The sequence below is a fragment of the Eurosta solidaginis genome, chromosome 2 (assembly GCF_040869045.1).
Source record: "Eurosta solidaginis isolate ZX-2024a chromosome 2, ASM4086904v1, whole genome shotgun sequence".
Taxonomy (NCBI): Eukaryota; Metazoa; Arthropoda; class Insecta; order Diptera; family Tephritidae; genus Eurosta; species Eurosta solidaginis.
In genome coordinates this window covers 307,345,853-307,358,163 of record NC_090320.1, presented here as the reverse complement: position 1 = coordinate 307,358,163, position 12,311 = coordinate 307,345,853, and the positions used below count along the sequence as shown (strand labels likewise).

Here is a 12,311-nt window from a genome sequence, read left to right as displayed (position 1 = left end):
TATAAATGCCCAGACAAAATTACACCGCCAAACACAGGAGTCCGCAATTTGTTACATTCGCTGACTCACATTGAGAGGCTCCAAAAAAGCTACCAACGAAGCCGAAAAAAGGGCATTTTAAATTATATGGAAAAGTATGAAGTGCTTCATTCATGTGTGTTTTTAAACGGTTTTATTTAGCTTGACTTGGCAGGCTGGCTGGCTAGCTTTCTGGCACGAATTTTGTAATTGAAATTTAAGTAACTTCCCGATAAGCTACAAGCTTGAAACTTGGAATATAGTTCAGAACCCGATGACAATGTAATGAGAAAAAAACTCCGATAGGTGGCGCATGGATCGAAATATTTCAAAAAATCGTATTTGTGGTCCGATTTGGTTCATATTTGGAACACATAATACATACATGAATAGAAAGCGACCTATGATGTCCGATTTGGCTCATATTTGGAACAAATATTACATATAGTCCGTTAGAAATGACATCAAAATATTTTGGAGTTCGAGGAGGGACAAGCATATTGAGGACTTAGATTAACAAATTGTCAGGAAAGAGTCCTTGTAATAATGAGTCACTAAATGAGCTAAATAGAATGAGAAATAATAGGCAATTAAATAAAGACTAAAAACTTGAAAATAAAATAATAAAATAATAAAAAAAAAAATTTTAAGCTAAACGGTTTTATTCAAAACAATACTTACATGAAGTAATAATAATACTAAAAGCTAAAAAATAATTAGGTAGGTTCTAGGTACTAGTCATCATACTCCTTATCAATCTAGGGCGTTGATCAGACAATTAATTAAAAGCGTTGGGCGCGTGAAATATCTATTGATAGTCATAAGTGAGACCAACTGAACCTTAATAAGGTTATGCTACGCCTCACATTTTTAGAAATTTCAGGCGCCCAACGCTTTTATTTAATTGTCTGATCAACGCCCTAGATTGATGAGGTGTATGATGACTAGTTCCTAGAACCTACTTAATTATTTTCTAGCTTTTAGTATTATTATTACTTCATGTAAGTATTGTTTTCAATAAAACCGTTTAACTTACAAATTTTTTTTTTTTTATTATTTTTATACCTTTCATGAAAATGAAATGGTATATTAATTTCGTCACGAAACCCAAAATTGTAAGTCCTTAAAGGAAAATAGATAGACCCACCCTTAAGTATACCGAAATAATCAGGATAAAGACCTGAGTTGATTTAGCCATGTCCGTCTGTCCGTCTGTCTGTTTGTATACAAACTAGTGCCTCAATTTTTGAGATATCCTGTTAAAATTTGGTGAGCGGGTGTATTTGGGTGTCCAATTAGACATTTGTCGGAACCGGCCGGATCGGACCACTATAGCATATATCCTCCATACAGCCGATTTTTCAGAAAAAGAGGATTTTTGTCATAAAAAAAAAAATTTTTTTGTCATATCTTACTCAATTTAACAGATTGAAGCTTCAAACTTCACCATATAATTTCGTATATTGCACATATAGTATATACCCCCCACAACCGATTGTTCAGATAAGAAACTTTTCGTAATTACTGCCCTATTTTAAGAGCTAGAGGCTTCAAATTTCAACGAATGCTTACGCATATAGCATATATTGTTGTCTGAAAAAATCATAAAGATCGGTGGTATATATAGTATATATATATATTTTCGCAATTTTAGCCCCATTTTAACAGCTAGAAGCTTCAAATTTTACCGAATGCTTACGTATATAGCATATATTGTTGTCTGAAAAAATCATAGCGATCGGTTGTATATCTTGTATATATCTCATACAACCGATTGTTCAGATAAGAAACTTTTCGCAATTTCTACCCCATTCTAACAGCTATAAGCTTCAAATTTCACCGATTGCTTACGTATATAGTATATATTGTTGTGTCAAAAAATCATAGAGATCGGTGATATATATAATATATATATGTTGGTATATATAGTATATATATATTTTTTTTTTGCGATTTCGGCCCCATTTTAACAGCTAGAAGCTTCAAATTTCACCAAATGCTTACGTGTATAGCATATATTGATGTCTGAAAAAATCATTGAGATCGGTGGTATACGTAGTATAAATCTCATACAACCGATTGTTCAGATAAGAGACTTTGCGCAATTTCTGCCGCGTTTTAACAGCTAGAAGCTTCAAATTTCACCAAATGCTTACGTACATATATTGTTGTCTGAAAAAATCATAGAGATCGGTGGTATATATATTATATACTTCATATAAACTGTCATTTTTGCCCCTTTTTTACGGCTAGAAGCTTCAAAATTCATCAAATTTCATCAAATAGTTACGTTAACGTCATACATTTTATGAAATACGTGATTCGTAGTCATAGTTTTTACACGCAGACCACAAAAAACTTGAAACTGCATCCTCACACAAAATACCTACCTGTTTTTTATTTTATATTTATCTTAAAAATCGTTTAGGTATGTAGATCTGTTCACTATATATTTCTTATCTTATACATCCGATTATTCGGAGATTACGAACGGGATAAGATTATTGTTCAGCCCCATTCATGAAAGGTATGAAGTCTGCGGCACAACCGAAGACAGTCCCGTTCTTACTTGTTTTATTTTGTATTTTTGGTGCACAGAGTTACTAAAACTTTAAGTGGAGCAAAATATTAAGATATCATAACTCGTGACGTATTACTTGAGAAATTTGAAGTCTAACTGCAGAAAAAAACGAAAATCACACCACCAATGTACTCGTGTAATCTATGTAGTAGGTATGTATGTATCATTTCTACAAAAATATATTCAATTTTTAATTTCCCGTGTATTAAGAGTAATTAATTAACTTACCAATTATTTTATCTTATCGGGCTTATTATATTATTTTATAAATATAATATTAATGTGTAGATATATATGTACATACATATGCATGTACAGTGACGGACACAATTCTACATCCACCTCTATTTCCGCTGGATTGAAAAACTAATAACTTATTTGAAAGATGTGATTATACAGTTTTTTTTTAAACCTTTTTCTAATCATAATAAACTAAAAATATCCTTATACCTATTACTATAAAATAACAAAGTTGTGGGAAATAAACGTTAAAATAACGTTGACAAAAGTCTACATACACTACACAAATAACTGTTTTAGTATGAACAACTTCATGTTACACTAAATAATATTTTCTTTTAGTATTTTACTGTTCCAAGTTCAATGATGCGTTCTTTGAGGACAGAAGAGCTATAAACCTGTTTTTATTTTCCAATTTTCCGTGCTAAAATTTTCTAGACACGCTTAAATATATTTAAATCTGTGCTTTGGCGTGGTGTCTTTAATTGTCTTGGAGCAAAGTAGAGCAGTCAAACCTTATCTTCCAATAAATAATTGTATCTAAAACGATTGAAGGTAATATGGCCCTCAACAAATATAACTCTACGAACTCCATATTTTGTAACAGCTCCCCAAACCATAACACTTCCGCGATGGCGGCTTTACAGTTGATACCAAATTCTCCGGATCGAGTACAGTATTTTTCTTCCTCCACACTTTTGTTCTTCCATCGCTACCGAAAATATTGAGCTTTGACTCATCAATAGACAATCCATCCCCATTTCCTTATGTGCTTCCGCGAAGTCCAAGCGAAGTTTAGGTTGTTTTTTTTTTGCAGAAATAAGAGCCTTTTTGCGTGGTGTTCTGCTGTTAAAGACGATCTTGTGCAGAGCTCTTTGGACTGTTCTTGGAAATTTCCTGATGATTTTGCATATATTCGGCTCATTTAGGAGCAGAATCTCTTGGTTTTTGTTTACTGCTTCTAAATTAAAGCTGATGTCTCGGATAGTTTACTCGGGCGGCCTCTACGCTTCTTATTATCGGTAGAAGGACTATTTTAAAAGTTGTTTACAATGGTATGTACTGTTGCTCGACTCAAGTTAAAAATTATTGCAATTTCAACTTATGATTTTTTTCCTTTCTGTGCTGTACGACAAAAATTCTTACGTCAACCCATATTTCTGTACTAGGAGGCATTGTTGATGTTTACGTGATTAAACTAGGTAAACAGTACTTAAGGGTTAGAATAACACAACACATTAGAATGCAAGCTAGGTAACTGATGCTGTATGTACACTTTTGTCAACGTTAATACTGCGTTTTTTCGCCATAACTTAGTTGCTTTATGTTCAAGAACGGATTTGTTTTAGGTAAAATTATTTAAAAACAAGTAAGGAAGGCTAAGTTCGGGCGTAACCGAACATTACATACTGAGAGCTCTGGTGGCAACATAAGGGAAAATCACCATGTAGGAAAATTAACCTAGGGTAACCCTGGAAAGTGTTTGTATGACATGCGTATCCAATGGAAGGTATTAAATAGTATTTTAAGAGGGAGTGGGTCATAGTTCTATAGGGGGGCGCCTTTTCGAGATATCGTTATAAAGGTGGACTAGGGTTGACTCTATAATGCGTTTGTACAATATGGGTATCAAACGAAAGGTGAAAAGGGAGTGGGCCTTAGTTCTATAGGTGGACGCCTTTTCGAGATATCGCCATAAAGGTGGACCAGGGGTGACTAGAATTTCTTTGTACGATATGGGTATCAAATGAAAGGTGTTAATGAGTATTTTAAAAGGGAGTGGGCCTTAGTTCTATAGGTGGACGCCTTTTCGAGATATCGCCATAAAGGTGGACCAGGGGTGACTCTAGAATTTCTTTGTACGATATGGGTATCAAATGAAAGGTGTTAATGAGTATTTTAAAAGGGAGTGGGCCTTAGTTCTATAGGTGGACGCCTTTTCGAGATATCGCCATAAAGGTGGACCAGGGCTGACTCTAGAATTTTTTTGTACGATATGGGTATAAAATGAAAGGTGTTAATGAGTATTTTAAAAGGGAGTGGGCCTTAGTTCTATTGGTGGACGCCTTTTCGAGATATCGCCATAAAGGTGGACCAGGGCTGACTCTATAATGCGTTTGTACAATAAGGGTATCAAATGAAAGGTGTTAATGAATATTTTAAAAGGGCGTGGGCCTTAGTTCTATAGGTGGACGCCTTTTCGAGATATCGCCATAAACGTGGACCAGGGGTGACTCTAGAATGTGTTTGTACGATATGGGTATCAAATTAAAGGTATTAATGAGGGTTTTAAAAGGGAGTGGCCCTTAGTTGTATATGTGAAGGCGTTTTCGAGATATCGACCAAAATGTGGACCAGGGTGATCCAGAACATCATCTGTCGGGTACCGCTAATTTTTTTATATATGTAATACCACGAACAGTATTCCTTCCAAGATTCCAAGGGCTTTTGAGTTATATTTTGCGTCGATAGACCAATACAATTACCATGTTTCATCCCTTTTTTCGTATTTGGTATATAATTATGGCATTTTTTTCATTTTTCGTAATTTTGGATATCGAAAAAGTGGGCGTGGTCATAGTCGGATTTCGGCCATTTTTTACACCAATAAAAAGTGAGTTCGGATAAGTACGTGAACTGAGTTTAGTAAAGATATATCGATTTTTGCTCAAGTTATCGTGTTAACGGCCGAGCGGAAGGACAGACGGTCGACTGTTTATAAAAACTGGGCGTGGCTTCAACCACGCGGCGGAGCCACGCCCTTTTGAAATTTTCTTTTATTTTTGTATTTTGTTGCACCATATCATTACTGGAGTTGAATGTTGACATAATTTACTTATATACTGTAAAGATATTAACTTTCTTTTAAAATTTGACTTTAAAAAAATTTTTTTTAAAAAGTGGGCGTGGTCGTTCTCCGATTTTGCTAATTTTTATTAAGCATACATATAGTAATAAGAGTAACGTTCCTGCCAAATTTCATCATGATATCTTCAACGACTGCCAAATTACAGCTTGCAAAACTTCTAAATTACCTTCTTTTAAAAGTGGGCGGTGCCACGCCCATTGTCCAAAATTTTACTAGTTTTCTATTCTGCGTCATAAGTTCAACTCACTTACCAAGTTTCATCGCTTAATCCGTATTTGGTAATGAATTATCGCACTTTTTCGATTTTTCGAAATTTTCGATATCGAAAAAGTGGGAGTGGTTATAGTCCGATATCGTTCATTTTAAATAGCGATCTGAGATGAGTGCCCAGGAACCTACATACCAAATTTCATAAAGATACCTCAAAATTTACTCAAGTTATCGTGTTAACGGACGGACGGACATGGCTCAATCGAATTTTTTTTCAATACTGATGATTTTGATATATGGAAGTCTATATCTATCTCGATTCCTTTATACCTGTACAACCAACCGTTATCCAATCAAAGTTAATATACTCTGTGAACTCTGCTCAACTGAGTATAAAAAGGGTTAAAACGAAATTGCATGTACAGATTTTTTCGCAATGTTTTTCTCTTTTCTGAACAACGAAAGTATGGGGTGTAAGTAGATTTTTGTCCGTCACTGTATATATATGCTTACCCGTCGTGGTATGGTGTAAGAGAGCTGGTCTACCATACGGAAAGGTCCTAGGATAACGTTCCAGTAAAAGTATTATAAAATGCGTTAGAAAAAGCTTTTTTTTTCTAAACACCGACTTTATTTGTACCATAAAAGGCCTAAATATCTTCGAAGCAAAATAACATTAGATTATTGTAATTAGTATTACTATATGTTTGCTCGTACATTAGCCCTATTAAGGCCTTACCAATAATTGATTACACTAGAAATGTTTATGTACATTTATGTTATGGCTACGACTTTCTGATTAAAGAGCCAATTAATGGTGACTTATCCATAACCAGGTAAACAGCTGATCGAACCAACCTTATGGAAATCAATGTAATCGATTAATGGTGGCTTTTGGTTTTTCGCCATATCCATAACCTAAAAATATTTGAGTTGGTGAATTTATTAACTTTTTGTATATTTTATTTATTGTTTTGGATACTTTTTGACTAAGAGACTTATTGCTTGTGGAATATGTTTGTAATTTTTTGCGTTTTCCTCATTTTTATGAAAATGTCAGATGTTTAAGGTTATGGCACCATTAATCGATCACAATGGAGATGGTTATGGATACGTGTATGGTTACGACTATGGCGTTAGTGTTAAGGAAGTTTAATTGGCCCTTAAGTTGCCTATATTTTTTTCGCTCATATCAAGGGGGAAAGTAGTGTTGTTTGTGTAGGAAAAAAAAACACAATTTCATTAACAATGAGTAGGCAAGGTGATTCATTTTTGGCTGTGATGTGCTGATCGCTTTGTTGTCCGCCCCTTACCGTCCATTCAATGTTAAGTTTGTTTTCTGAGTTGATGTTCTTTAAGTCAACGAAAACATTGTTGTTATTGTAAAATAGTCGATAGCAAGTGGCAAAATTTAGAATGAATCAGTTGTTGATGCCATTGGCTACGATCACGATCACGACCGCCACCACAACCGAAAACGGCATAACGATCGCAGTCACAGTGGTGTTTATTCTCTCTTTGGGCACATTTCCGTACATTGTTGTTGGTTCAAAAGTGAAAAAAGTTTTTTTTGATAAATAATTACTATATACATACTTTATACATATTTATGTATGTATGTATATGGTACTGTAGCATTTAAAAATTTTCATCGCAAGCGAATTAAATTTTTTTTTGCACATTCAATTAAAAGTACAATTTAAATTAGTGTCGTTAACGATTGATTCAAAGCAACAGTAACAAAACCAATTAATATAGCAAAATCGATGAATAAAGTTTTAAAGTATAAGTGATGTTTTAAGTTGGACGTAGGGGATGCATACCCCTTATATTAACGGATTGTGTTTGTTGCTTTAATGGGCCAAACCCTAAGTGAATGCTGTGGTCGTACGCTGATCATAAATGAGACAAAAACCTGTAACAATCCAGGTATAAAAGTAATTTCAAAATATTAATGAATTATGTTTGTACTTTGAATTTTCATTTAAATTTTCAAATACTCAACCTTCTAACATTTTAGAAGAGGACCAACCGCTAAATGGTGCTGTGACTCGCACAGAGGAACACCCTGCACAACAATCACGAGAGGCTGAAGGGGCCTCGAATACTCTAAACCAAAAGGACAAGGGGAGGACGACGACGTCAAGACGAAGGTGTTGGAGGGGGACAAACAGCCCAATGGTGTTGCGAGTCCTACAGATAAACCTCCAGCACAGTAAAGTGGCGTCGAGCGAACTCCTCCTGACCCTTGAGGAGGGTTCGTTTGACGTGGCGCTGATCCAGGAGCCGTGGCTCTCATCGGGATGAAAGGTTTCTGGACTTAGCGCGCGCGTTTACTACGCGCAAACGGAAGGACGGGTGCGAGCTGTAGTAATGGTAAGGAAACAGCTGCATTCATATATGCTGCCTAATTACACCACTGAGGATCTCGTAGCGGTGACCGTTGAGCAAAAGAATAAGCCGGCATTTATCCTGGCGTCCTGCTACATGGCCCATGCTGCGGAGGTCCCACCGATGGAGTGCAAAACGCTAGTACAGGACGAAGGGCGCAAAGGGCGGTTGGTCATAGGCGCAGATGCAAATGCGCACCACAATGCGTGGGGAAGAGCAGATACGAACGAGAGAGGCGAATCTCTGTTTTGTTACATCCTGCAAACCAATTTGCAGATAGCCAACAGGGGAAATGTCCCTACATACATTGGTCCAACATCCAGCAATGTTCTGGATATTACATTGAGCTCCGAGCGTGATATATCAAGGTATGATTGAATGGTTCTTGATAGACCATCCTTCTCCGACCATGCTTATATCAGCTTCAACATCCCCCTAGAGGGGGTAGAGAAGGGAGGAACCTTTAGAAACCCTAGGTCAACGACCTGGACTAAATTCCAGAAAATGTAGAAACAAAACTGGGACAACCCAAAGAGGTTGCTAATGTAGAGAAACTGGAGGAGTCGAATGAATTCCTAACAATGACACTTATGACTGCGTATAACAAAGCTTGCCCTCTAAGAAGATTCAGAGGAAAAGCAAAGCCGCCGTGGTGGAGCAATGAGCTGAGTCTTCTAAGAAGACAGGTAAAAGAAATGTTTAAGCTCGCAAAGACCGCGGAAAGCGAAACGTGTCGGGACGAGTACAGGAATATACTGAGGATCTACAAGCGTGACATTACCAGGGCGAAGAGAAACTCATGGAAAAGTTTCTGTACGGACATAGAGTGCTCCAGCGAAACAGCATGGTTGAAAAAAGTCCTAGCAGAGGGAAACATAGTCCAGGGACTAATAAAGAAAGAGAACGGGGAATGGTCACGTAATAGTGAGGAATCCCTTGAGGTGCTTCTCGATACACATTTCCCATCGGGAGACGGTTTAGAGGAGCCAGCAGACATCACTCACACTACGATCACGGAGGTAGTAGTGCCGGGCTTGGTGACCGATACCAAGATCGAGTGGGCAGTGAAGACGTTTTCTAAGTTTAAATCGCCGGGCCCAGATGGTATATTCCCGGCCATGCTACAAGTCTCAAGTAGGGTGGTCGTGGAATGGCTTAAAATAATATTCGATAGGTGCATACGACTGAATAGGAATATAAGGAGTATGCTCTAGGAGTCTTCTTGGACATTGCCGGGGCTTTCAATAATGTTGCAAAATGGGCGATTATGGATGGTCTTAATTACATTAAAGTACATCCTGCATTAATCAGATGGATCGGCTGCATGTTAAATTGCAGAAAGATTACATCACAATGGGGATTGTACGAGGCACTGTTGGGTACGCTGGTCATCAACCAACTGCTCAGGCAATTCGATGAGGGACCCGTAAAACTTACGGCTTACGCAGATGACGTTGCAATTGTCATAAGTGGAAAGTGCCTTCCAACGATTAGTTCTTTGATGGATCGGGCGCTTCGCGATAATCATACTTGGGCATCTAATGTCGGGTTGAAAGTCAATGCGGAGAAGACGGATATGGTCTTGTTTACAAAGAGGTACAAGGTCCCAAATTGGACCAGGCCTAAGTTAGGAGGGGTGACCTTACAGGAAAAACCTTGCACAAAATATTTAGGAATCATCCTAGACAGTAAGCTGTCATGAAAGCTCAACGTGGAGGAGAGGGTCAAGAAGGCCTCAACGGCACTCTATGCATGTAAAAGAATGCTGGGGTGTACGTGGGGCCTATCGCCCTCTCTTTCTCATTGGGTTTTACAGCGATTGTAAGCCCTATTCTATACTATAGAGTTCTTGTTTGGTGGAAAGCCACACAAAAAACAACATACCTCAAAAAATTAGAGGGGGTATGCAGACTATCGATGCTTAGCATTACGGGAGCCCTGAAAACAACCCCGACGGCTGCACTGTATGCCATTTTGCACATCCCACCTGTAGACGTAGTAGCAAAGAACAAAGCGTTAACGACCGCAACCAGGATCGGTGCTTCGGGGCAGCTTGAGCGCCGACCATATGGCCATAGTAGTATAGCGGCATCAATCACAAGACGAACAGACTACATGATTCCCTATCTGCGCTTCGAAGGAGATCTTAAGGCCACAGTAGAGGTGGACGGTTGGCGCAAGGGTGCGCAAATGGCGGACGAGGCGATACATGTGTACGCCGATGGTTCCAAAGTAGTGGAAGGAGTAGGGTCTGCGGTATACTGCGCTGATCCTACAGGCTGCCGGATTACTGTAGCGTTTTCCAAGCGGAAATATTAGCCGTAACCAAAGCAGTAGAAACCCTGGAATAAAATAGCTTAAGCTGCAACCGTTTTAACTTTTATATTGACAGTCAAGCAGCAATTAAGCCAATAATCTCGCATAGCACAGCATCTAAATGCGTGTTAGAGTGTAAGCAGTCTCTGGAGAGAATCGGGACAGGGAGAAGCATACATCTATATTGGGTCCCAGGGCATATGGGAATAGATGGGAATGAAAAAGCGGACGAACTAGCTAAAAAGGGCGCATCCCTTGAAGCTTGCTCCGTAGATGTCCCAATTAGATTGGGCGAGATTAAGCGAAGTCGAGAGGTGCACATGATCGACCAAGCGGGAAAGGCGTGGGTTCAAGCGCGGGGCTGTAAAGTGTCGAAGATTATGTGTAGGTCTTACAACCTTAGACTAACAAAGTTGCTCCTATCATTCAAAAGTGAGGACTGTAGACTCATGACGGGTATTCTGACTGGACACTGCCTTCTGGCGTCACATGCCTTTAAACTAGGCTTGGTCAGTGATAGCAGATGTAGGAAGTGCGGGTTGGATGAGGAAACGATCGAGCACGTTCTGTGCTCGTGCCCTGCACTTGCCAGGCTAAGACTCCAGCTATTAGGAGTGATACAGCTGTCAGATCTAGAAGCAGCAAGTGGCTTAAGTCCTAGGAAGCTTCTAGTATTTGCCAAGAGGACGGAGTTATTTTATAACATAGGTCCTGGTTTTTGATAGGGTTTTTCAGTTTGGTCGTTAAAACAAACTTCTGGTAACACTACGGACTTAATCAGTCTATGTGGGGTCCTCATGGGCCGGCCAGTTCAACCTACCTATAGGGGAGTTTCCACCAAATCAGACCCCTCTGAACAAATTCTTGCACTATCCAAACACGTTTACATGCTTTCACGTAAGATTACTCCATTATAATTTGAAAAATCTTCAAAATCGTAATCGAAGTGGCAAACAAATTTTTTGTGAAGCTGCTTTTCTCTTCAAACATCAAAGAAATGGTGTCGCCAACGTAACAGGAAAAGGGGAACAAGTTTAATAACATGAGAACAAAAATTTTTACGAATTTAATCCGTTACTTACGTGGCAAACAACATCTAAATCTAACAATACCAAAATTTTATTAATCATCCCGACCGTAATATTTGGTACATTTTCTTTGAGAGTGAAGGCACAATACTTAAGTCTGAATTTTTTTTATTCAAACGGGAAATGTGACAGATTCAATTATACCAAGTCCATTGATTTAAGTGGTACCACTCATTTTTAAATGACCACAGTTTGGACCTGGATGGCCTTAAAATTCAATATGGGTATCACACGAAAAGAGCTGCTCGGACTAACTGTAAAGAAAGGATGCATTTCGTTCGCATACAGTAACCGGTTGTGGAGATATCGCGCAACATACACTAAAAAAAAAACGAAACATGTCACAACATTTTAAAATGCTAATAAATCAGAAGGGGCTAAGAAGTGGTTTTTCTTTGATAGCAGTATCAGTAGTTATAATTTCAATTTTAGATATGGTAAGATGGTTTTATTGAGTTTAGTGGTAAAACTTGACAGTGTGGAAATGAGTTCCTCACAATTTATCTATTTTATAATGTCGGAACCTAACGCTCCTTTCTGCATATAATAATACAATCATTACTTTATATCATTCTCGAGACTCGGCTACTAAAGAAAT

General features: G+C 38.1%; 1 protein-coding gene across 7 annotated transcripts in view; it reads left to right on the top strand.

The window, feature by feature from the left end:
* Nucleotides 1–12,311, top strand: part of capt (adenylyl cyclase-associated protein 1) — a 49,999-nt gene that overhangs the window by 33,012 nt on the left and 4,676 nt on the right. Inside the window, exons 1-2 of one of the 7 annotated variants that reach the window (XM_067768975.1) lie at nt 7,345–7,472; nt 7,627–7,847. The exons of 4 other annotated variants lie outside the window; for them this stretch is intronic. In XM_067768975.1, coding sequence (XP_067625076.1) covers nt 7,775–7,847 — 73 coding nt within the window. In that variant the 5' untranslated portion in view covers nt 7,345–7,472; nt 7,627–7,774. Of the gene's footprint in view, nt 1–7,344; nt 7,848–12,311 lie in introns of those variants that run through there. 2 more of the 7 variants (XM_067768976.1, XM_067768974.1) reach the window with 2 other exon arrangements.